This window comes from Stigmatopora argus, chromosome 2 (genome assembly GCF_051989625.1).
Source record: "Stigmatopora argus isolate UIUO_Sarg chromosome 2, RoL_Sarg_1.0, whole genome shotgun sequence".
Lineage (NCBI taxonomy): Eukaryota > Metazoa > Chordata > Actinopteri > Syngnathiformes > Syngnathidae > Stigmatopora > Stigmatopora argus.
Window position 1 is genome coordinate 23,727,919 of NC_135388.1, and position 19,582 is coordinate 23,747,500.

The 19,582-nt window shown below is 40.9% G+C and overlaps 1 protein-coding gene across 1 annotated transcript in view; it reads right to left on the reverse strand.

The window, feature by feature from the left end:
• LOC144070585 (hatching enzyme 1.2-like) overlaps positions 1-19,582 on the reverse strand; it is a 57,215-nt gene that overhangs the window by 35,702 nt on the left and 1,931 nt on the right. The window contains exons 1-2 of the mRNA XM_077594976.1: positions 2,376-19,582; positions 2,168-2,289 (exon numbers count right to left, since the gene is read on the reverse strand). The exon at positions 2,376-19,582 is cut by the window's right edge and continues 1,931 nt beyond it. Coding sequence (XP_077451102.1) covers positions 2,168-2,289; positions 2,376-2,447 — 194 coding nt within the window. The 5' untranslated portion in view covers positions 2,448-19,582. The remainder of the gene's footprint in view (positions 1-2,167; positions 2,290-2,375) is intronic.

The window sequence follows — 19,582 nt, forward strand, 5'->3', positions numbered from 1 at the left end:
TCGTTATGTAGGCGCAATGATTCATAACGAAATATGGAACCTTTTTTCAATTCAGTCAATTATTCTGTTAACACAATTTGGATGCCATTATCACAATAAATCAATAGTACTTTGGAATTTCGTATCAAGCACTGTCTTTGTTTTTTGTTTTTCTCAGTGCTCCTAAATTTTGCATAGCAGATTTGTTTCTCCACTTCAAGTTTCACGTTTGAGCTCTGCTGCTTTTTTCACCAAAAAATTCATTGGACTAAACAATTTTCCATAATTTTCATCAAAAATTGATTTCAAATTTCTAAATCGTTTTCCACCTTGATATCTGATTGATTATATATCTTGGTGGTTGGCCAATTAGAAACACAAAAGGGACAAACAACCATTCACGCTCACACTCATTTTCAGACATCAGTGGTCTGCAATTTTTTTTATCACTGGTGAAGAGCGCCATCCCCAGTCCTGGGGCTTCTTGGTAGCTAACCACCTTTCGCTGTGTCATGGCAAGTCATTCTAAAAGGAAATAGGTCAATGTTGTTTGGTTGGCATCAATTGTTTGATTCTTAGGCGATCCGTGATATTCTAATCTAATCGTTATTAATATGACTCACGCTAAAGCATATTTCATCTGTTGATGGGCAAAACAATGAAATATAATCCATGCACTGATGACATCTCATGATGTTTATTGCATCTCAGGGAAATTATGCCTATCCTAAATTAATTATTTTATCTAAACTTGTCAGGTACAATTTACCTAATACTTTGGATAATTCTTAATACATAAGTCTAAATCGCAATTCACTCTCTTTTTGCTAAAATAGCTAAAGTGCACTTGTTGAATTGCTATTCTGCTCCAAGCTTGTGTTTATTTAATATAAGAGCCATTTTTGTAGCTCACTCTTACCACAATTAAAATTTAGAGAAACTAACCTTCTACTTAGCAAATTTCTTAATAATTTCCTAATGATAAATTTCAGTATTTATTAGAGGACCCATATTTTGTCACCGATATGTTACATTGTCAATTTTCTGTCTCCAACTCTCTTCCCCTCTTTCTCTGCCTCTGTCTCTTCATCACTGCTCCTCCCTGCTTCATTGTGTGGAATGTGAGATATCTTGCATTCCAGGCCTCCCCCCTCGTGCTCCTGTCTTGCGAGTGGAGCCTAGTACGGTCTGTCTCCGGAGCGGGGGCTGAGGAGGGGGCCAGTGTTTCTTGAGGTCTAATATCAATCAAAGCTGTCATACTTGTTTTTTGTTCAGCTTGTTTAATTTTCTTAACATTTTTTTTATCTTATGCCTTAATTGGGCCTGGACGATCCAAACCTGAATATCTTGAAGCTCTCTACATACCTTCTCCTTTTTCCACTTTCAATAGCTTTCTCCACTTGCAATTTCCACTTTATGGCCTGTAATGGCTCTTACAACAGTCTCCCATCCCACTCCTTATTCTTCCTCCACTTTTCCATATAAGTGCAATTATCAGGAAAATGTTTAAGCATAAACTTCATGTCGGTTGGGACTTCTTTGCTGCTTTTCAATCCCATTTTGGAAACTTTTCTTTTGTTTGAAGATGTTTTATTTTTCTTAAAAATAATTATATTTGCATATTCTGCTATTCCCATAACGCATTTATGACTTTTTATTTACGGCGGTGTTTACTCACCTTCTCTAGGGATGTCTCGTTTAATTTACTATCTTATTTATCCGCCTAAGTAGTTGTTTATACTCTTGTTTTGCGCGGCAAACGTTGTGATTTACGAGCGTGTCACTAGTGCTCTGGTTTGAATTTCTCCTTATGAAGATTACTTGCAAGTTTTATAGTTATTATTCTATATATTTTTTCTTTATATTGAGCTCTTTCATTCTCTTGGCACAGTAAAACAATATTTTTCTTCTATATTTTTAACACAACCCTCGAAGTCCCTTGGCGGGGAGGTGCGACCTCCTCCTATGTCTGCTTTTCAGGCAGATAGGCCGACACACAGCCTTTTATCCTGCTGTATACTTTTATACATCAATCCGACACACCGAGAGAAGCCTCCCCGACACACAGGGAAGAGTATACGCAACTTTTTTTTCTTTTTCCGACGAATGGAGCATTTCCCTTCCTCGAAGGGAAACGGGGCCTTATGCTGGGTTGGATTCTACAAATTAATTTTAAAAAGTGCCTTACCGTTTTTTGGTGCCTCCTCGGTACGAAAGGATAATTCGTAATCTGTTCCCGGGCCAGCGGGCCAGATCGCCCTCTCTCAAGGCTGGAGTAGCCGACGTCAAGCCATCCATCCTTCTGTCGATCTGCCGTGGCCGGAAAGCAGAGAAGAATCTCAGGTTCTCGGCACCAAAATGTCAAAGCTGGATTGCTTCGACAATAATCTTCATACAGAGGAAGCAGCAAAACACGTGGTAGTTTTTGACTCCCGGCCGATGGAGGTTATCTGGGAGGGAGGCCCCATCCTGACCGCTCTCAAAATGGCCGCTGCCCGCTCCGCTTTCTTTGTTCTTGGCTAGCCCCCACCCTTCCTAAGAAGGGGGGAGCGGACGGACAGAGCTCGCATCCACGTCGAGGTCCCCCAACCAGATACGCCATCCGCTCGGTCGGTGATGGTATTTAATAGAAGTTAGGCGGAGACAAACTTTAGGCGGGAAGTGGAAAGGGGTGTGTTATATACAAAGTGATGACAGGCCTTGACCTGTAGGTGTCAGTAAAAATTCTATTCTAGTGACTTTAATTCATAAGAGTGCAGAAGGGTGCAAGATTAAATATAAGAATACAATTCATATTTCACAATAGCCATATTATACTCACCAAAATTTCTTTTTAACTGTACACATCCTCCTTTCTTCTTTCCTTCTTTTCTATTGCCATCGAAGCTAATGATGAAAGTCGAGCCTGTCCTGTCATATTTCCGGTATTGTGGGTGGAGTTTGCGATCTCCGTCTGCCTCATATGGCTTTGGCCCGCCTACTAGCCAATCATAGTTGGTGAAAGCAATGACGTATCCCAGCCAGCAAAATGCTAACACCTATGAAAAATCATTGTGGGGTTGCCAACTCAAAATCTGATTGGTTAAAAGCAACAGTCTTGTTTAATGCAGCAGACCCCGCAGAACTGATTGTGAAGGCTTTGAGGCAGATCTGATCTGACAACAAATAATGACTGAAATGTGATTGGTTAAATGCTTCAATATGAAAACACACATCTGGAAGCAGTGCAACCAGGGGGAAAAGCAATGAAAGCTAACAGACCATTTGGAATAATAAGTATATGATTCAGATATTTCTTAGGCCAGCAGAGAAGGCCTTGAAGGCCCTGACGGCCACTTATATATATATATATATATATATGATCTCATCTCATTTTCCGAACTGCATCATCGTCATTAGGGTCGCAGGGGGTGCTGGAGCCTATCCCATCTGCCGTCGGGCACAAGGCGGGGGACACTCTGAATTAATGGCCAGCCAATTGCAGGGCACAAGGAGACAAACAACTATTCACACTCACACTCATACCTAGGGGCAATTTAGAGTGTCCACTCAGCCTACCAGGCATGTCTTTTGAATGTGGGAGGAAACCAGAGTACCCGGAGTAAAACCCAAGCAGGCCCCGGGGAGAATATGTAAACTCCACACAGGTGGTCCCGCCTGGATTTGAACACAGTGAGGCCGAGGCGCTAAACACGCTAACACTCCTTAATTCTCAAGGTTCTGTGCGTGTTCATTCCCATTTAAGAACTCCAGTAAAAGCCACTAGTTCTAAGTCAAAGAACGTATTAACTTGAAAGAGGAGTCAAAAACAGCATGGTAGGGTGGTCTATCCTTTATTTCCATCAGCATTTTGACCTCAAAAAGGAATTTGACACCATCAATCACCAGATACTGCTGACTAAACTATGTAATTTTAATTTCTCACCAAGCACACAAAATTGAATTGAATCATAGGAAATGCAATTACTTTACAGTACAATCAGTGTGTCAGGATAAAAAACACAAAATTAACTTTGTGGAATAACAGTCTCGGGGTACTGCTGGGATCCGTGCTAGGCCCACTGCTCTTTAGTCTCTACATAAATGATCTGCCAAGCTGCTGTCCTTCAACTGTCACCTACCAAATGTATGCCGATGATACCTGCCTACATGTCCATGCAGGAGACAAAAAACATGCTGCACAGGAACTCAGATGCAATGACGAGCGTCAATAACTGGCTTGAAAAATCTCAACTACATTTAAACATATCTAAGACTTTCTGCATTTACTTCTCAAAAAGAGCGACAAATAACAGCGACCCCAACATTTTTGTCCAACGACAACAATCAACATATTCAAATAATTTAAATACCTAGGAATCACTCTTGACTCCTGTTGGGTTCATCCAATTGTACGTTTATCCTTAGGTTTTTCCAATTCAGCTTTCAATAAAAAAGGCATCTGTAGTCACATCTCACCATTTAATTCTTGCAAGAAGAGAATACATCCCGCCGCTCGGCCGATCAAGATTATTCTAACGAGTGGCATTATGTCCTGCCCATTTAAGGCCTCAAACCAAAACAATTACAAGGTTATCGACTCGATCCAATTGCGTAAGCAAGAAACAAAACAATTCTATAATCAAGCAAACCTAGCGTCAAACTAGCGTCACAAATTAAAACAATATGCTTGATAGCCATCCGCTGACCCAACAACAATTTAAGCGTCCTTCACAGATCTTCATTGCGAACTTGCATCTGGGGGAAAGGGTTGAGGTGTATCTTCCAGTACTCAGTCCTCGGAGCAAGAACTTAGTGTATTGTTTTATGTCTTTGCGAACTCGTATCTCTCGCTGGACCCAGCTGTCCTGGAGAGCGACCTTGGCGTAAGCGTTTGTCTTCGTTGAAAGCGATCAACACATATATATATATATTGTTTAATATAGTTACACATTTAGGATGAGCATTACTATTCCTAATAAGCAAATATATTGATTAATATAGTAAGCATGTATATTATAAGGCTTTATATTCATTGCAAACACATTTATAATAATGATTACTCCAACATTCCCCCCTATATTATAAATTTGCACATGATCCCCTTAATAAAACTTCCTTTCAGCTTTATTCCATTAATTCCAAATGAACATATAGTAACATCCCAGAATGAACCCAACATTCCCCCCTTTTTTATTATATGTTCGTTATTTATTTTATGGCAAATCCAAGAAGAGAGGGATATCTCCGTTGGCTGTTTTAATTTTACCCGCTTAGGCCCTACTCGTTCGGCAGGTCTGAAAGCAGAAAACAAAATCATTTTCGCCATTTTTTCATCAGTAGGGGATATAATTCATGCAATTTGGAATTTGTAGGGGCAATTGCAGTGGTTATAAGTCGGCTTATCAAAGATCTTAAGCAGGGAATAATACAACACCCACATAATGTCAAAATTGTAGCAAAAAGGGCTACGGAAAATGCAACAAAATTAGGCATACGCCCCCTGCTCCTTCAAGAAGCATTTCAACCAGTGCACGATCCTGGAACGCCATCAGACTAGTGGCTGCCAGTTGTTCCTTTATCGCCACAAATCCCTGTTCAGTATAATTTCCAAGTTTTTGGACATTGTAATGCAGGTAATTTATCCAATCAACATTTTTGTTTGGAGTAATTAAAAGAAAAATATACTCCCAACCTGCTGCGATCTGATTAGCCAACTTATACTCATCTGGTACGCCCCGTGGATGCCAATCGCATCAATGTATGTCAGATCACCCTCTCTCTATGCCGATCGACGCCGTCGCGAGGGGCCCGCCATCATACCGGATTTCTGTGCAGGCAATTGTATCTCCTCTACTGTAGATGGAAAAACAGACACTGGTAATAGCAGTGAGACCAAGGCACAAAGTCCTGCTGTCATTTTGGCAGGAGTCGTATAATTTGTTTTGACCCCACCACCACCATAGGTCAGAACGTGGTACCAGGGTGTAGTCGGTTTTAGGACGTGGGCACACCACGTCTCATTTATCGCCTCCAGCTTCAGACCATGCCCTGTAAGGTTTTAAGCAGGTAAAATGATTTAAAAGCTTACATTTTCATTTGTCATTATCTCCATTACACAATCAGGAGTAATTTGCGCGGGTACTGCTCGTAAGAGAGGGCGGGGCACAATACATGTTATCCAGGTTTGATTTATAGTATTAGCTGCATTTTCCATCAACAGTAACCAATTTTTTATTTTTCTTACCGCCTCCCGTTTGGGAACTCCCCGTTGCAGAAATGAATTCTCTGGTCATTTCAGATTTTAATTTTACTATGGCGGATCCGGGTGTTTCCATCTCTGACGACTTTCCTACCGTCTCCATAGACATTGTTGTTGAGACACAATTGTAGATTTTTTGTAAAAAGAGTCTTCTCCACCTGCCCATGGACTCAGGAAAAACGTCAGACAAGGATCCACAAGTTAATTTGTCAGTCTGAATAATGATTTGTAATGCCCCCACCATATGGTTTAATTTTATCGAAGGCCTGATGGTTTTTTCGCACGGGTGTGTCATCCAAGCTTGCCAATCTAGACCAGTTTCTGCAACAAGGTTTCCCCAATCTGTTTTAGGACTGTTATGTACCACACATATTCTATAAAATCCATGTGTATCCTTTGAAATGGATATGTAGCTTTTGTAGCTTGACATAAGGGGGAATCGCCCGTGTTTTTGCCATATATCTGCATATAGATTGAATATATATAACCTCCCCCTTTTTTTTTTGAGGCATGAAATTTACCATGACTCAAAATGGCAGCCCTCCCAGATAAGTCTTTTGTTTTTGTTTAGTCCCCCAGGTTCCCAAAATTTCCCATTGCAGAAATCAAAAATTTCATTTGGCGAAATTCTTTTCCTTTTTTGTTTCTGTCCTACTCTGCCACCGCCGTCCTCGAAAGGCTTATCAGCGATTTCAGAAATATTCCACCTTGATATTAGAATATTGATATATCTTGGTGGCCAGCCAATTAAAACACAAAAGACAGACACTCATCCACGCTCGCACTCATAATCAAGGAATTTGGTTTGAGTGCTCCCCCAATCATCCATAATTTTGGTTTGTTGGAGTAAAACTGGAGTACCCAGAGAAAACCTACGAATTCTTGAGGACACCAGGAATACTCCACACTCCGGAAGGTCTGGATCCACTCCGCATTAGTAGATCCTCGAACCGCAAATTTGATGCCTGAAGAAACTAGATAATTAATGTATTAGATCCACATGCCACATATCTAAAAATAGAAATTTGTTCAATTGCCACCGCCCCTTACCCCAGGCAGTCAGCATGTAGACTGCCAAGCGAGTGGCTGTGATTAACTATCTATTCGCCAATAATGCAATAACGGAAAAGTTGTGACACATTGAAACACACACACCCCCTTTTATTTAACCGTTTGTAAAAACTTTATCTCCATGTTCTGCATTAAGTTACACCCCCTTTTAATAATATCGAATTTTGCCCATTCTAGTCAACCCATCTACTTAAAGCATTTCTCCAAGGTTGATATTTTATAATTTGGAGATGTTATTTCTAAAACATAGACATTATTTCACTTGTTTCACACCATGGAAGGCCCTACCAGAATTTGTTGTAGATATTCCCCTTTATCTAAGCTTGTTATTGCCAATCGTTATCACCGTAACATTTAGGTGTATTAACCCCATAATTGCAATGCAGTAAGTTTTGGCTAAATTCTTAATTTGTATGCCCCTAAAGCAATAGGCAGTAACGTCCCAATAGTCATCAATATGACCTATACCAAAGCATATCCCCCTTCAGGCCAAACAGGGAAAGTCTTTTGTGCACCTAAAGACGCTCCATGTTTCTTCCAGGGAAACTATGCCTATCCTAAATCAATTATCTTATCTACCCCAGCCAGGTTCAATTTACCTAATAATTTGGACGAATGCCACGAAATTTCTCATGCCATTTCTGCATTGTTAAATTCATGTCTGATCTCTTTAACAACCAAATAACTCTTAATACCTAAGACATAAATTGCAAATCACCCCATACTATGTTTACTTAAGATAAGAGCCATTTCTTATAGCTACCTGTTTACCACAAGAAAAATCTACAATTAAATTAGAGAAATCCACCTTTTACTAGGCATTTCCTAATTACAATTTTCAATGCTTAATAAAGGACCCACAAATTGTAACCAATATGCCATAATATTGTAAAAAAACAAAAACAAAATTCCATTCATTTTTCTTTAACCAGCCAATCACCTATATTGAAGTATTTTGAACAAACCAACCATTCAAAAACTGTAATAATATCGTTTTATCCTCCAAAACTAGCTCTCTTCAATCAAGAGCCCTTTGAACTTCACAAAACAAAAAAAATAAAATAATAATAATAGTATTATTCCCAATTCCAAAGCTTTTACCAAATCAATCTTTGCCAAACAGATTTTCTATCACCTCGAAAGCCATTTCTGATTAACTCCCAAAAATAAATGCGAAGATAATTGCGGAACCCTGCATCCCTTGCAGACCATGATTGTTCTTATTCTGAAATGTTTAAACGGAAGCGCGCCCTTACCCGCTGACTGTGACCTTCACGCTCGCTGCAGAAGCAGCTTATCAATGTTGACATTCCTAAGCGACCTCTTTTTCTTTCTGCGCACAATGTTTCACCTCCTGTGTACAATTACAACGCTTTTTAGAGAAGACTAAATTAATTACACCAAATTAATTACTCTCCCGATATCCAACTATATCACCATAGTTTGCCAAGACCCCATAATCACAATATGCTGCAAGCACAACTATATCATAGCAAAACCCATTTCTGCCCTCAAGTTTGCTTCAGCACCCCCAAGGCCAATAATTGTAATATTCTCCACGGAAGGGGTCCCCCAAAAATTTTAGTCGCTTGTGCGGTCCGCGCGCATACTATACTGTATTATAATGTCAACACCGTCAAATCAGCCGCACCAAAACAGAGCGCTTCCCCCGCAATCAACGCATTATTTGGCAAGTTTAGAATATGACAAAAACGCAGTTTTGGCAAGCCCGCTAAACATTTAATTTGCCGTTTTGTATTTCTGTTAACCAAAATATTTCCGCTAGCAGACGGGAACGAAGCCAGGATAAGCCACAATAAGCCATTTCATTCCAGTACATTGACAGTACATTTAGTTACTATTAACAAAGCATGCCTAGCACTTGGAAATAACCATTTTAATTGCCGTTTTACAACTTTCAACATCATACAAAAAATTCCAATTGAATTCATTCACAAAGAATGTGATCTCTGGTTTAAAATTTAGCTCAACATCCTCATTCAAATCATTTTGAGCAGGCCTGTCTTGTTTTTAGAATAAAACAGCCCATCGCCTCGCTCCTATCAACCAGCCGAGGACCGCTATCATTTACAAAACAGCACGTTTTGCCTTTCCCCGCCTCGTCATCAAAAACAATAATTAGTATCTGTGGAACAAGCCGTGTCGCTTGTGTCTCCCTTCACATATTATATATAGATTACTTCTATGCTTAGTGCGTATTTTATCCTGCAGGTTTTAATATTTCATGCATATTTAAGCTGGCCAGCAAACCCATATTTGTTTATCCATAAATTTAGGTGTTTAACCCTTGTAGCGCTTTGATTTTCAACAAATTTCATCTTTAAACGGCGGACACTGTTTCGGATCGTCGTCGCAGTTATCAGTTAGCAAATTTCTTTTCCGCGGAAGGACATACGTAACACACGCAACACGTAACACACGCAACACAAATGTATACCCTAGCTTGATATACTGTCAGAGTTATATTTGTACCTTTCCGGACCACGGCACAGGACACCCCGAACTGCCCCTAGTTTTATAGACTCCAGCTCTGTCTCTTTTTACCTGGCAGCGACTAGTATACCCAGGGTTTTTAACGCAGTCCCCTGGACGCGTGTCGCAGTCCCCTGGACGCGAGTCTCATTTTAAAAAATGGACCTCACGTGCAATGCCCCTTCGCGCATTTGGAACCCGTCAACAAACGCAGACATTCACGTGGACTTACCAGATATGACCCCAGATGTCTCTTTCAGAGGGTTAGTCGTCGAAACCGTCGAGAACCCAGGCGCTCCTTCGAGTTATCCAGCCCGGAAAAGGGTATTTAAGCGCCGTGCACGGTCTTTCCAGATATCGAACGGGAGCGACCTGGATTCTGCTTCGGTATCTTGACCACAGGCTCGAAGGACCAAATGTTAGTTTCATCCAATTGTACGTTTATCCTTAGGTTTTTCCAATTCAGCTTTCAATAAAAAAGGCATCTGTAGTCACATCTCACCATTTAATTCTTGCAAGAAGAGAATACATCCCGCCGCTCGGCCGATCAAGATTATTCTAACGAGTGGCATTATGTCCTGCCCATTTAAGGCCTCAAACCAAAACAATTACAAGGTTATCGACTCGATCCAATTGCGTAAGCAAGAAACAAAACAATTCTATAATCAAGCAAACCTAGCGTCAAACTAGCGTCACAAATTAAAACAATATGCTTGATAGCCATCCGCTGACCCAACAACAATTTAAGCGTCCTTCACAGATCTTCATTGCGAACTTGCATCTGGGGGAAAGGGTTGAGGTGTATCTTCCAGTACTCAGTCCTCGGAGCAAGAACTTAGTGTATTGTTTTATGTCTTTGCGAACTCGTATCTCTCGCTGGACCCAGCTGTCCTGGAGAGCGACCTTGGCGTAAGCGTTTGTCTTCGTTGAAAGCGATCAACACATATATATATATATATTGTTTAATATAGTTACACATTTAGGATGAGCATTACTATTCCTAATAAGCAAATATATTGATTAATATAGTAAGCATGTATATTATAAGGCTTTATATTCATTGCAAACACATTTATAATAATGATTACTCCAACAACTCCCAACCAATGTTCCCTCGAGGCTGCGCGCGTGCGCAATTGCGCACTACTCTCGCGTTCTCTGCGCACGGCAAACATATGCAGCGCACAAAATCAAAAACTGACAAACACCGTGTCCAGCCAATGATATGATGTGGTTCGGGTCACGTCGCGTGTGTTTACTTCCGCGGCATGAGTTCATTTCGCAGGTTAGCATATAGCCAACAACTCAGTGGAGCTGCTGCCAAGCCTTTATCATGGCCAAACTAGTCAAAGTAAAAAAGAAATGCGGTTCTTCTAAGATGGAATGGCTGTCGCAGCAAATAGAAGAACAAGCGTTGAAATTGGGTGAGAACTGTCGAAAACTTTGCCAAGTGTGCGTCTGTGTGTGTTTCAGTGTGTGTGTGTGGTATGTGTCAACGTTTGTCTTCAATTTACACGATGGACTATAGATGGAAATTACCCCTTGGCTGCAATCTTACATATTTACATATGTATGTTCATGAACATGTGCTATCCCTTATGAAATAAATCAAAATCAAAAGAAATGTCTCTGCAAAACATACAGCGAAGCTTAAGTTGTAAGCGAGTTTTCCGATGGAAAAATATTGCACATAAATGGACGCTTGACTATCTTGAGTGACACATTCAGCAGAAAAGTCATTTGAAGCAGAATGAGAAGTGAGAAGGACAGATGTGAAAAATGAGGTCAACTTGAAGTCAGATTTGTGCAGATTCTAGTGTCATTTATTTAGATATTTTATCCACAGATATGAATCATTACATTTTATTAGGACTAGATCATTTATGGCTAATAGACACCCGTCAAGATATACGTTTTTTGATCATATCAAATTGTGTACGCTGTATAACAACCTTTGTACGGGAAAAACGATCTCGTTTTACCCATTTAGGCTGTAATCCGGAACGTTTCTGTTGCCAGTAGTAGAGGAAAACAGCATCGTCAATTGCTAATATTGTCAAGCATGATATGCGCACGTGCATTCCCCTTTCACCCGTCCGCCTTTTAACCATAAAAAATATAGCAAGCAAGGTACCCCGACATGCACCTGCTCATGGCAGGTGTTCTACTGGTGTGTGCCCATAGCGAGCAATGATGATGTTGCTCACACTGGTACTCAGTGTGCTCAGGGAGGTTGTCTTTCTGCCCAGACAATCAAAAAATTAGAGGGAACATTGCTCCCAACTAGCCTTAAAATGACGAATAAAAAACATGCTGATTAAAATTAAATTAAATTTGTCTAATTTTCGGTTCATTAGAAACAATCTAACACCTGTCTCAGCAAAATTATATTTTGACACAATGATCATATCACACATGACTTACTACCTAACAAGTTGGTCATCGGCCTACAAAACAACACTAAAACAAATTGAAACCATTTACAAGCAGGCTTTGAAAGAATTTGACAGAAAGCAAAAAACAGACCACCACTGTCAGATATTAAAAGACAAACGCCTGAACTGGAACAATACTGTTAGAATTATTATGGAATATTCTATATGTGTTGTAAGCATTTTTAATAAGTAATAAGGCATTTTAATTACTTTTGTATAAGACTGGGACAAACTCGAGGTCACCCTGCTGGCTCCAGCTTGTTGACATAACACCTCACCCTCCAAGGACTGTTTACTGGGAGATCTACGAAGGACTCATAAATTGTTTTGTCTGGGACACCGGCAGTTTACCTTATAAAGAAATTATTATGCTCATACTGCAAATTCTTACGCAGGTGTTTTTCTTTCAATGGCAATTGTTTAAATCAGATTACCTTTGAATGTTTTGGTTATGTGCCGCTAAATGTACCGAAGAGTATGCAGCTCGTCAGAATGCACTGTGGACTAAGACGGCGTCGCATTGCATCTCCTTGCAAGTTGTAGGCAGAGTTTGTTGAAAGATGTTTTTCCTTTTTTAATTAAATATTACTAATAATGATTTAAAAGGTTTGAATCATTATTCCAACATTTGGTCCTTCGAGTAGCCGGGGTCAACAAACCGATAGGGAATCCAGACGCTGCGGTTTAATATCTGGAGTGACCGTGCACGGCGAGAATCCCTTTTCCAGGCCGGACTATTTCTCAGCAGCGCCTGTTTTCTGATCGGTTGACGACTATCCTCTTGGTAAGCATCTTTCGACATTTCTGCCGAGTGTGTAAAGGAGATAATGACAAAAGATGTAAGCCCAAAATGTATGAAATGGAATAATGTCTACCCAGTTACAACGGCAGCAAAGGACAAGCCTAACTTTTCAACACATGTCGCGTTTAATCATTTTACCTGCTTAGTCCTCACAGGGCACGGTCCGGCACTGGGAGCGATAAATGTGACGTGGTGTGCCCACGTCCTAAAACAGACTGCACCCCTGATTCCACGTTCTGACCTATGGTGGTGGTGGGGTCAAAACAAATTATACGACTCCTGCCAAAATGACAGCAGGACTTTGTGCCTTGGTCTCACTGCTATTACCAGTGTGTTTTTCCATCTACAGTAGAGGAGATACAATTGGCTGCACAGAAATCCGGTATGATGGCGGGCCCCTCGCGACGGCGTCGCATGGAGAGAGGGGGATCCGACATACATTGATGATGAGTATAAGTTGGCTAATCAGATCGCAGCAGGTTGGGAGTATATTTTTCTTTTAATTACTCCAAACAAAAATGTTGATTGGATAAATTACCTGCATTACAATGTCCAAAAACTTGGAAATTATACTGAACAGGGATTTGTGGCGATAAAGGAACAACTGGCAGCCACTAGTCTGACGGCGTTCCAGGATCGTGCAGCGGTTGAAATGCTTCTTGAAGGAGCAGGGGGCGTATGCAACGTTTGAAAATGTTGCACTCAACAACACGCCCCCCACTGGGTCCCACACCAGGGCCAACGATGGCCTGCAGACCCTAAACCGCAAGATGAAAAAGCATCCTGGAGTAGAATAATGTCCGCTGACAGATTTGTGGCCTCACTAATAATGATTTGGCCTAATTTGTGGTAGCCCTTTTTGCTACGATTTTGACATTATGTGGGTGTTGTATTATTCCCTGCTTAAGATCTTTGATGAGCCGACTTATAACCACTGCGATTGCCCCTACAAATTCCAAATTGCATGAATTATATCTCCTACTGCTGACACTAACAGTGAATTCCAGGAGCATGGTAATTACGAGGATGGATTGGACGAAAATGATCTTGTGTTCTGCTTTTCAGACCTGCCGAACGAGTAGAGCCTAAGCGGGTAAAATTAAAACAGCCAACGGTGATATCCCTCTCATTTTGAATTTGTCATAAAATGAATAACAAACATATAGTAAAAGGAGGGAATGTTAGAATTATTATGGAATATTCTATATGTGTTGTAAGCATTTTTAATAAGTAATAAGGCATTTTAATTACTTTTGTATAAGACTGGGACAAACTCGAGGTCACCCTGCTGGCTCCAGCTTGTTGACATAACACCTCACCCTCCAAGGACTGTTTACTGGGAGATCTACGAAGGACTCATAAATTGTTTTGTCTGGGACACCGGCAGTTTACCTTATAAAGAAATTATTATGCTCATACTGCAAATTCTTACGCAGGTGTTTTTCTTTCAATGGCAATTGTTTAAATCAGATTACCTTTGAATGTTTTGGTTATGTGCCGCTAAATGTACCGAAGAGTATGCAGCTCGTCAGAATGCACTGTGGACTAAGACGGCGTCGCATTGCATCTCCTTGCAAGTTGTAGGCAGAGTTTGTTGAAAGATGTTTTTCCTTTTTTAATTAAATATTACTAATAATGATTTAAAAGGTTTGAATCATTATTCCAACAAATACTGTTAAATATGCAGATGCCAACAGTCTAAAAAATCTTCCAACACCAAGCCCCTCCTCCACTGCAAGAATTTGTAAAAAAAATTCCAACAAGGGCTGGCTCTAGAGGTGGCTGTGTAGTTCCCTTCAAAAAGAGTGCTTTCAGCCAAAGCACCTTCTCTGTCCGCACTGCACATACCTGGAAGTCAATACCAATTAACATTTGTGAACTCCCGTCTCTGAAGCTCTTCACCAATCATCTAAAGCTTGGCTGTGAGACTAACAAAATTGCAACCACGACACTGTGTAAAATGGTGCTTGGACGATTCGCCGAAAGACGTTGCGCCGACGGACAGTTCGCGGAACGGACGTTTCGCCGAATCGGGATTCGCGCGCTCGCCCCGTCCCCGTATCGTGTGTGTACGTTTTTCAACCTCGGCCCGCGGGCCATGTACGGCCCGTTACAGATAACATTCATTTAGGAATAACAAGGGCATGTACTGCCCCCCGCTGGATATATTTCTAAATACAATGTAATTTATCAAAGCTGGGGATGGATGTCTGACACTGAGAAAAAACAACACTAGAAAACTTATGTGAAATTCTAAGTGCCTTGGACAGACTAGAGGGCTTAGAGAACAATACCTGAAAATGCCATGGAACACTTTTACTTCTAGTTTAATTTTAAATAATTTCCCATTATTTTAGGAAATATATATTCAAAATGATTTGCTGAGACTTAATTCATAGATTAATCTCAACGGTTACTATGCTGGTGTAAATTTTCTGGAGTAGGATTTCTGGATTTAAAATTTCATTACAGTAGTACTTACTGTTACTACTACTTTATTTTCTCTATTTCTTCTGTCACGTACTGTTCTGCGTGATCTCCAAATGGCTACTACTTTAAACGCGAGGATAAAATAGAAAATATAAAAAATTGGCAGCACATTGTAGTAGGTACTTGTATTTAGAAATATGTACAGTGGGGGCAGTACATGACCTTGTTATAATATACATATACACATACAGTTGTAGTCAAAAGTTTACATACACTTGTGAAGAACATAATGTCATGGCTCTCTTGAGTTTCCAATTATTTCTACAACTCCGATTTTTCTCTGATCGAGTGATTGGAACAGATACTTCGTCACAAAAACATTCATGAAGTTTGGTTCTTTTATGACTTTATTATGGGTTAACAGAAAAAGTGATCAAATCTGCTGGGTCAAAAATATACATACAGCAACACGAATTAACAATTTTGGTGACTTAGAAAGTTATGCCAGTGAAATGAGCTTCATAGCATGGCCTCTCAACTTATTGTGAGTGATTAAGAGTGACTACAGCTGGTGACTTCTGATAGATCTGAAATACAACTTCAGGAACGGGTTATGAAAGAGCGAGATCAATTTAATAGGAACTAGGTTTATTACCGGACTGCCGGATGGGGAGAGAGCTCGAACAGCTGTGAACCGCTCACAGTCTGTTGTCCTTGCAACTCTCTCCCCGAATGAACAGTGGGTCAGTCTTTATATAGGAAAACAGGGTAATATTTCTAAGACAGCGATGTAGGACAAAGTTTATGTAAACAAAACTTTAGGCTGATATGGTTAGACATTTGCAGGGCTAAGTTGTATGTAAATACAGAATTTTTATAGCTCACACAAACTCTCGCAGCCTATCTTACATTGCACGATGCGAAGAAACAATTGCAAACCGAGTTTGCCACATCGCACAATACAAGCAAACAATTGCAAAGGCAGCTAGTTAGCCTATCTTACATTCCACAATCTTAACAAACAATTGTAAAACCAGTTTGGCCAGTCTATCTTACATTTTACGATCTTAACAAACAATTTGTAAAGCAAGTTTGGCCACATGGCGCAACATGAACAAACAATTATTAAGCCAACTGGCCAGTCTATCCCACAATTCCCTCCTGCTGTGACTATAAAACATCAAAACATCATTCATTACCGACGCTACTTTTGAAAGAAATTCTTCACGAATTACTTCAAACTGGAGTTTAGACCGACCAGAAGGGGGCAAAAACCCTCACGCAGTGGAGGGAAAATTGCTCCCTTGACCTTCCGCTTGGGACGATCGCCTCATGGTCTGGTGTCTCAGAATAGGAAAGACATATTATTCAGTGTCAGACAGTAGCACAACATCAGGGTCAGATGGGGATATGGATTGTTGCATGTGTATACGAGTTAGCATTAGCTGGGTTTCAACAATCATGGTACCTTCGACTGTGGCATTAATGGTACATTTGATCAAAGCTGAGCAGGGTAAACAACAAATTAGGATAACAAGCACGAGAGCAATAACAGTTACAAATGGTACTAAGGCTTTCAAAAGAGTCGGTGTCCATGAGCCTGAGAGGAACCAGTCAAGCCATCCTCGTTGTGGAACCGGATCTCCGGTCACAGCGCTCTCTGCATGTTCCTCATAGCCTGCAGGGCATCATGGACAGAGCAGGACGCGCCGGCAGGGATGAAGGCGCAGCATGAGTCTCCCACCACGGGACACACACCTCCCTGCTGGGCGAATACTCCATCAAGAGCAGGGCGGCCCTGGACAATCACCTGGGCCATGGCGGCTACCCGGGCCTCTCGCCCTTGCTGCAGCCGGACTGACGCGCCGACACAGGCCTGGAACCTGCAGTCAATGGTCTCCAGACGCAGGGTGTTCCTTGCCGCTCCCACCCAGGGGAACAGAGCCATCAGGATTTTGGAGGAGACTGACCAGTGTTTGTGTTTGAGGGGGACATCCGAGCCCCACACTGGATCATGGTCGTGAGGTCCAACACTTGTTCATCAGTGCCCAACTTGGTGAAGTTAGCGGTCAAAATCACACAGTGAGGTCCGTCCCAACTTGGAGATGCCCAGCACTTTCTTTTTATCACCTTGACGAGTACCAGGTCGCCTGGGGACAGGACCTCCTGTGTGGGAGACCGAGAAGATGTCGGCAGATCATTTGCATTTATCACAGTTCTTTCTTGGAACATTTTGCATAACCACTGAGTGAGAGAATATGTTTCTCCTGTCTCCTCCACCACCAGTCTGAGTCTTACTATTCCATTGGTTCTTTAAATGAGTCCAGCACTTTGTGGCGGCAGGCGCAATGATGCCTCGGGTCGATTCCAAGATGCCATCCCATAGCTTGCATCATGCGGCTCACGAAGCGAGCACCATCATCACTCCAAATGACTCGTGATATTCCATGGCTTGGAATGATCCTTTTGCATATGGTTTTTGCGACTGCCCTGGCGTCAGCTTTCTTGGATGGGCATATCTCAACCCACTTGGTCGATGACCACCAGACAGTACCTGTATAGGCCACCTTGGTTCAGCTCGATGAAATCCATGTTCAGAACCTCGAAGGAATATGTCCGTCTGTGTTGTTCCGCGCTTGGGTCGTTCATTGCCTTGAGAGTTGTGTCTACAGCAGGTGAGTTTCTGCAAATTTATTTTTAAGTAGGTTTGGAGACCTCTGGGAAATGCATTGTTTGTTGTACTATACTGATCAACTCCCCTTTGAGACATGGCTCCTCCCATGGCTCAATTTGGCAATTACTTCAAACAATAATTGTGGAACGCATGGCTTGTTTGCATAGAGGCCATTCTTGTGTTGAGTGGCTCCTTCTGTTTCCGATTGTAGTTTCTCTTTATCTGGTCTCCTCAAACGTTTCAACTGAGAGAACCTTCTTACAGTGCAAAAGGTGGATCCACATCCCCCTCTCGGCTATTTTCATGTCTGCTGGTTGGTCAGCAACACTTGTTATGGACTTTTCCACTTTATGTCGTTGGTAGTGCTTCTTCTTTATACTGTAGGTTGAGCAACCAGGCTCCTGGCACCACCGTTGGTCAGTTTCCTGTTGAGAAGCACAGTCTCCTTCTGCTAACTCAAATTCAATGCGTTTCCTTAAAGAATTTTTTTTCTTTTTCTTTTTCAGTGCCCCCAAATTCCCCATTTTGCAGAGTAGGTTATTTGTTACTCCAGTCAAGTTTCACATTTGGAGTACTGCTGCAGCATTTTCATCAAAAAGTTTCATTTGACGAAATATTTTTTCCATAATTTGTCGCCACCATCCCTAGAAAGGGCTTATTGACGATTTCATAAATCTATTTCAAATTTCCAAATCCTTCGCCGCTATCCCTGAAAAGGGCTTATTGGCGATTTCAGAAATCAATTTAAAATGTCCAACTCCTTTTCCACCTTGATATCTAACCGATTGATTATATCTTGGTGGCCAGCCAATAAAAAAACACAAGAAGACAGACAACCATTCACGCATACGCTCATAATCGGACATCAGTGGTCTGCACATTTTTGCTGTCCTATCAGCAATAATCATTCCCAAAGGAAATAGGTCAATGTAATTTGGTTGACATCAATTGTTCGATGCTTATGCAATCCGTAATATCATTAATATTCTAATAGTCATTAATATTCTAATAGTCATTAATATTCTAATAGTCATTAATATTCTAATAGTCATTAATATTCTAATAGTCATTAATATTCTAATAGTCATTAATATTCTAATAGTCATTAATATTCTAATAGTCATTAATATTCTAATAGTCATTAATATTCTAATAGTCATTAATATTCTAATAGTCATTAATATGACCCACGCCAAAGCATATCAGGACAAGGGACCAGGGAAATTATGCCTATCCTAAGTCAATTATTTTATCTAAACCAGCCAGGTACAATTTGGGTGCCATTATCACTATAAATCAATGATTCTTTGGATTTCCATATCGTGCACTGTCTTTTTTTCAATCTTTCTCTGTCACTCTCTGTCACAATCTCTCTGTCTCTCTCTCTCTGTCACACCTTCAGCTGCTTTTCCCACACTTTCTTTTCTATGCACTTGCAATAATCTTTTCTTCATGCT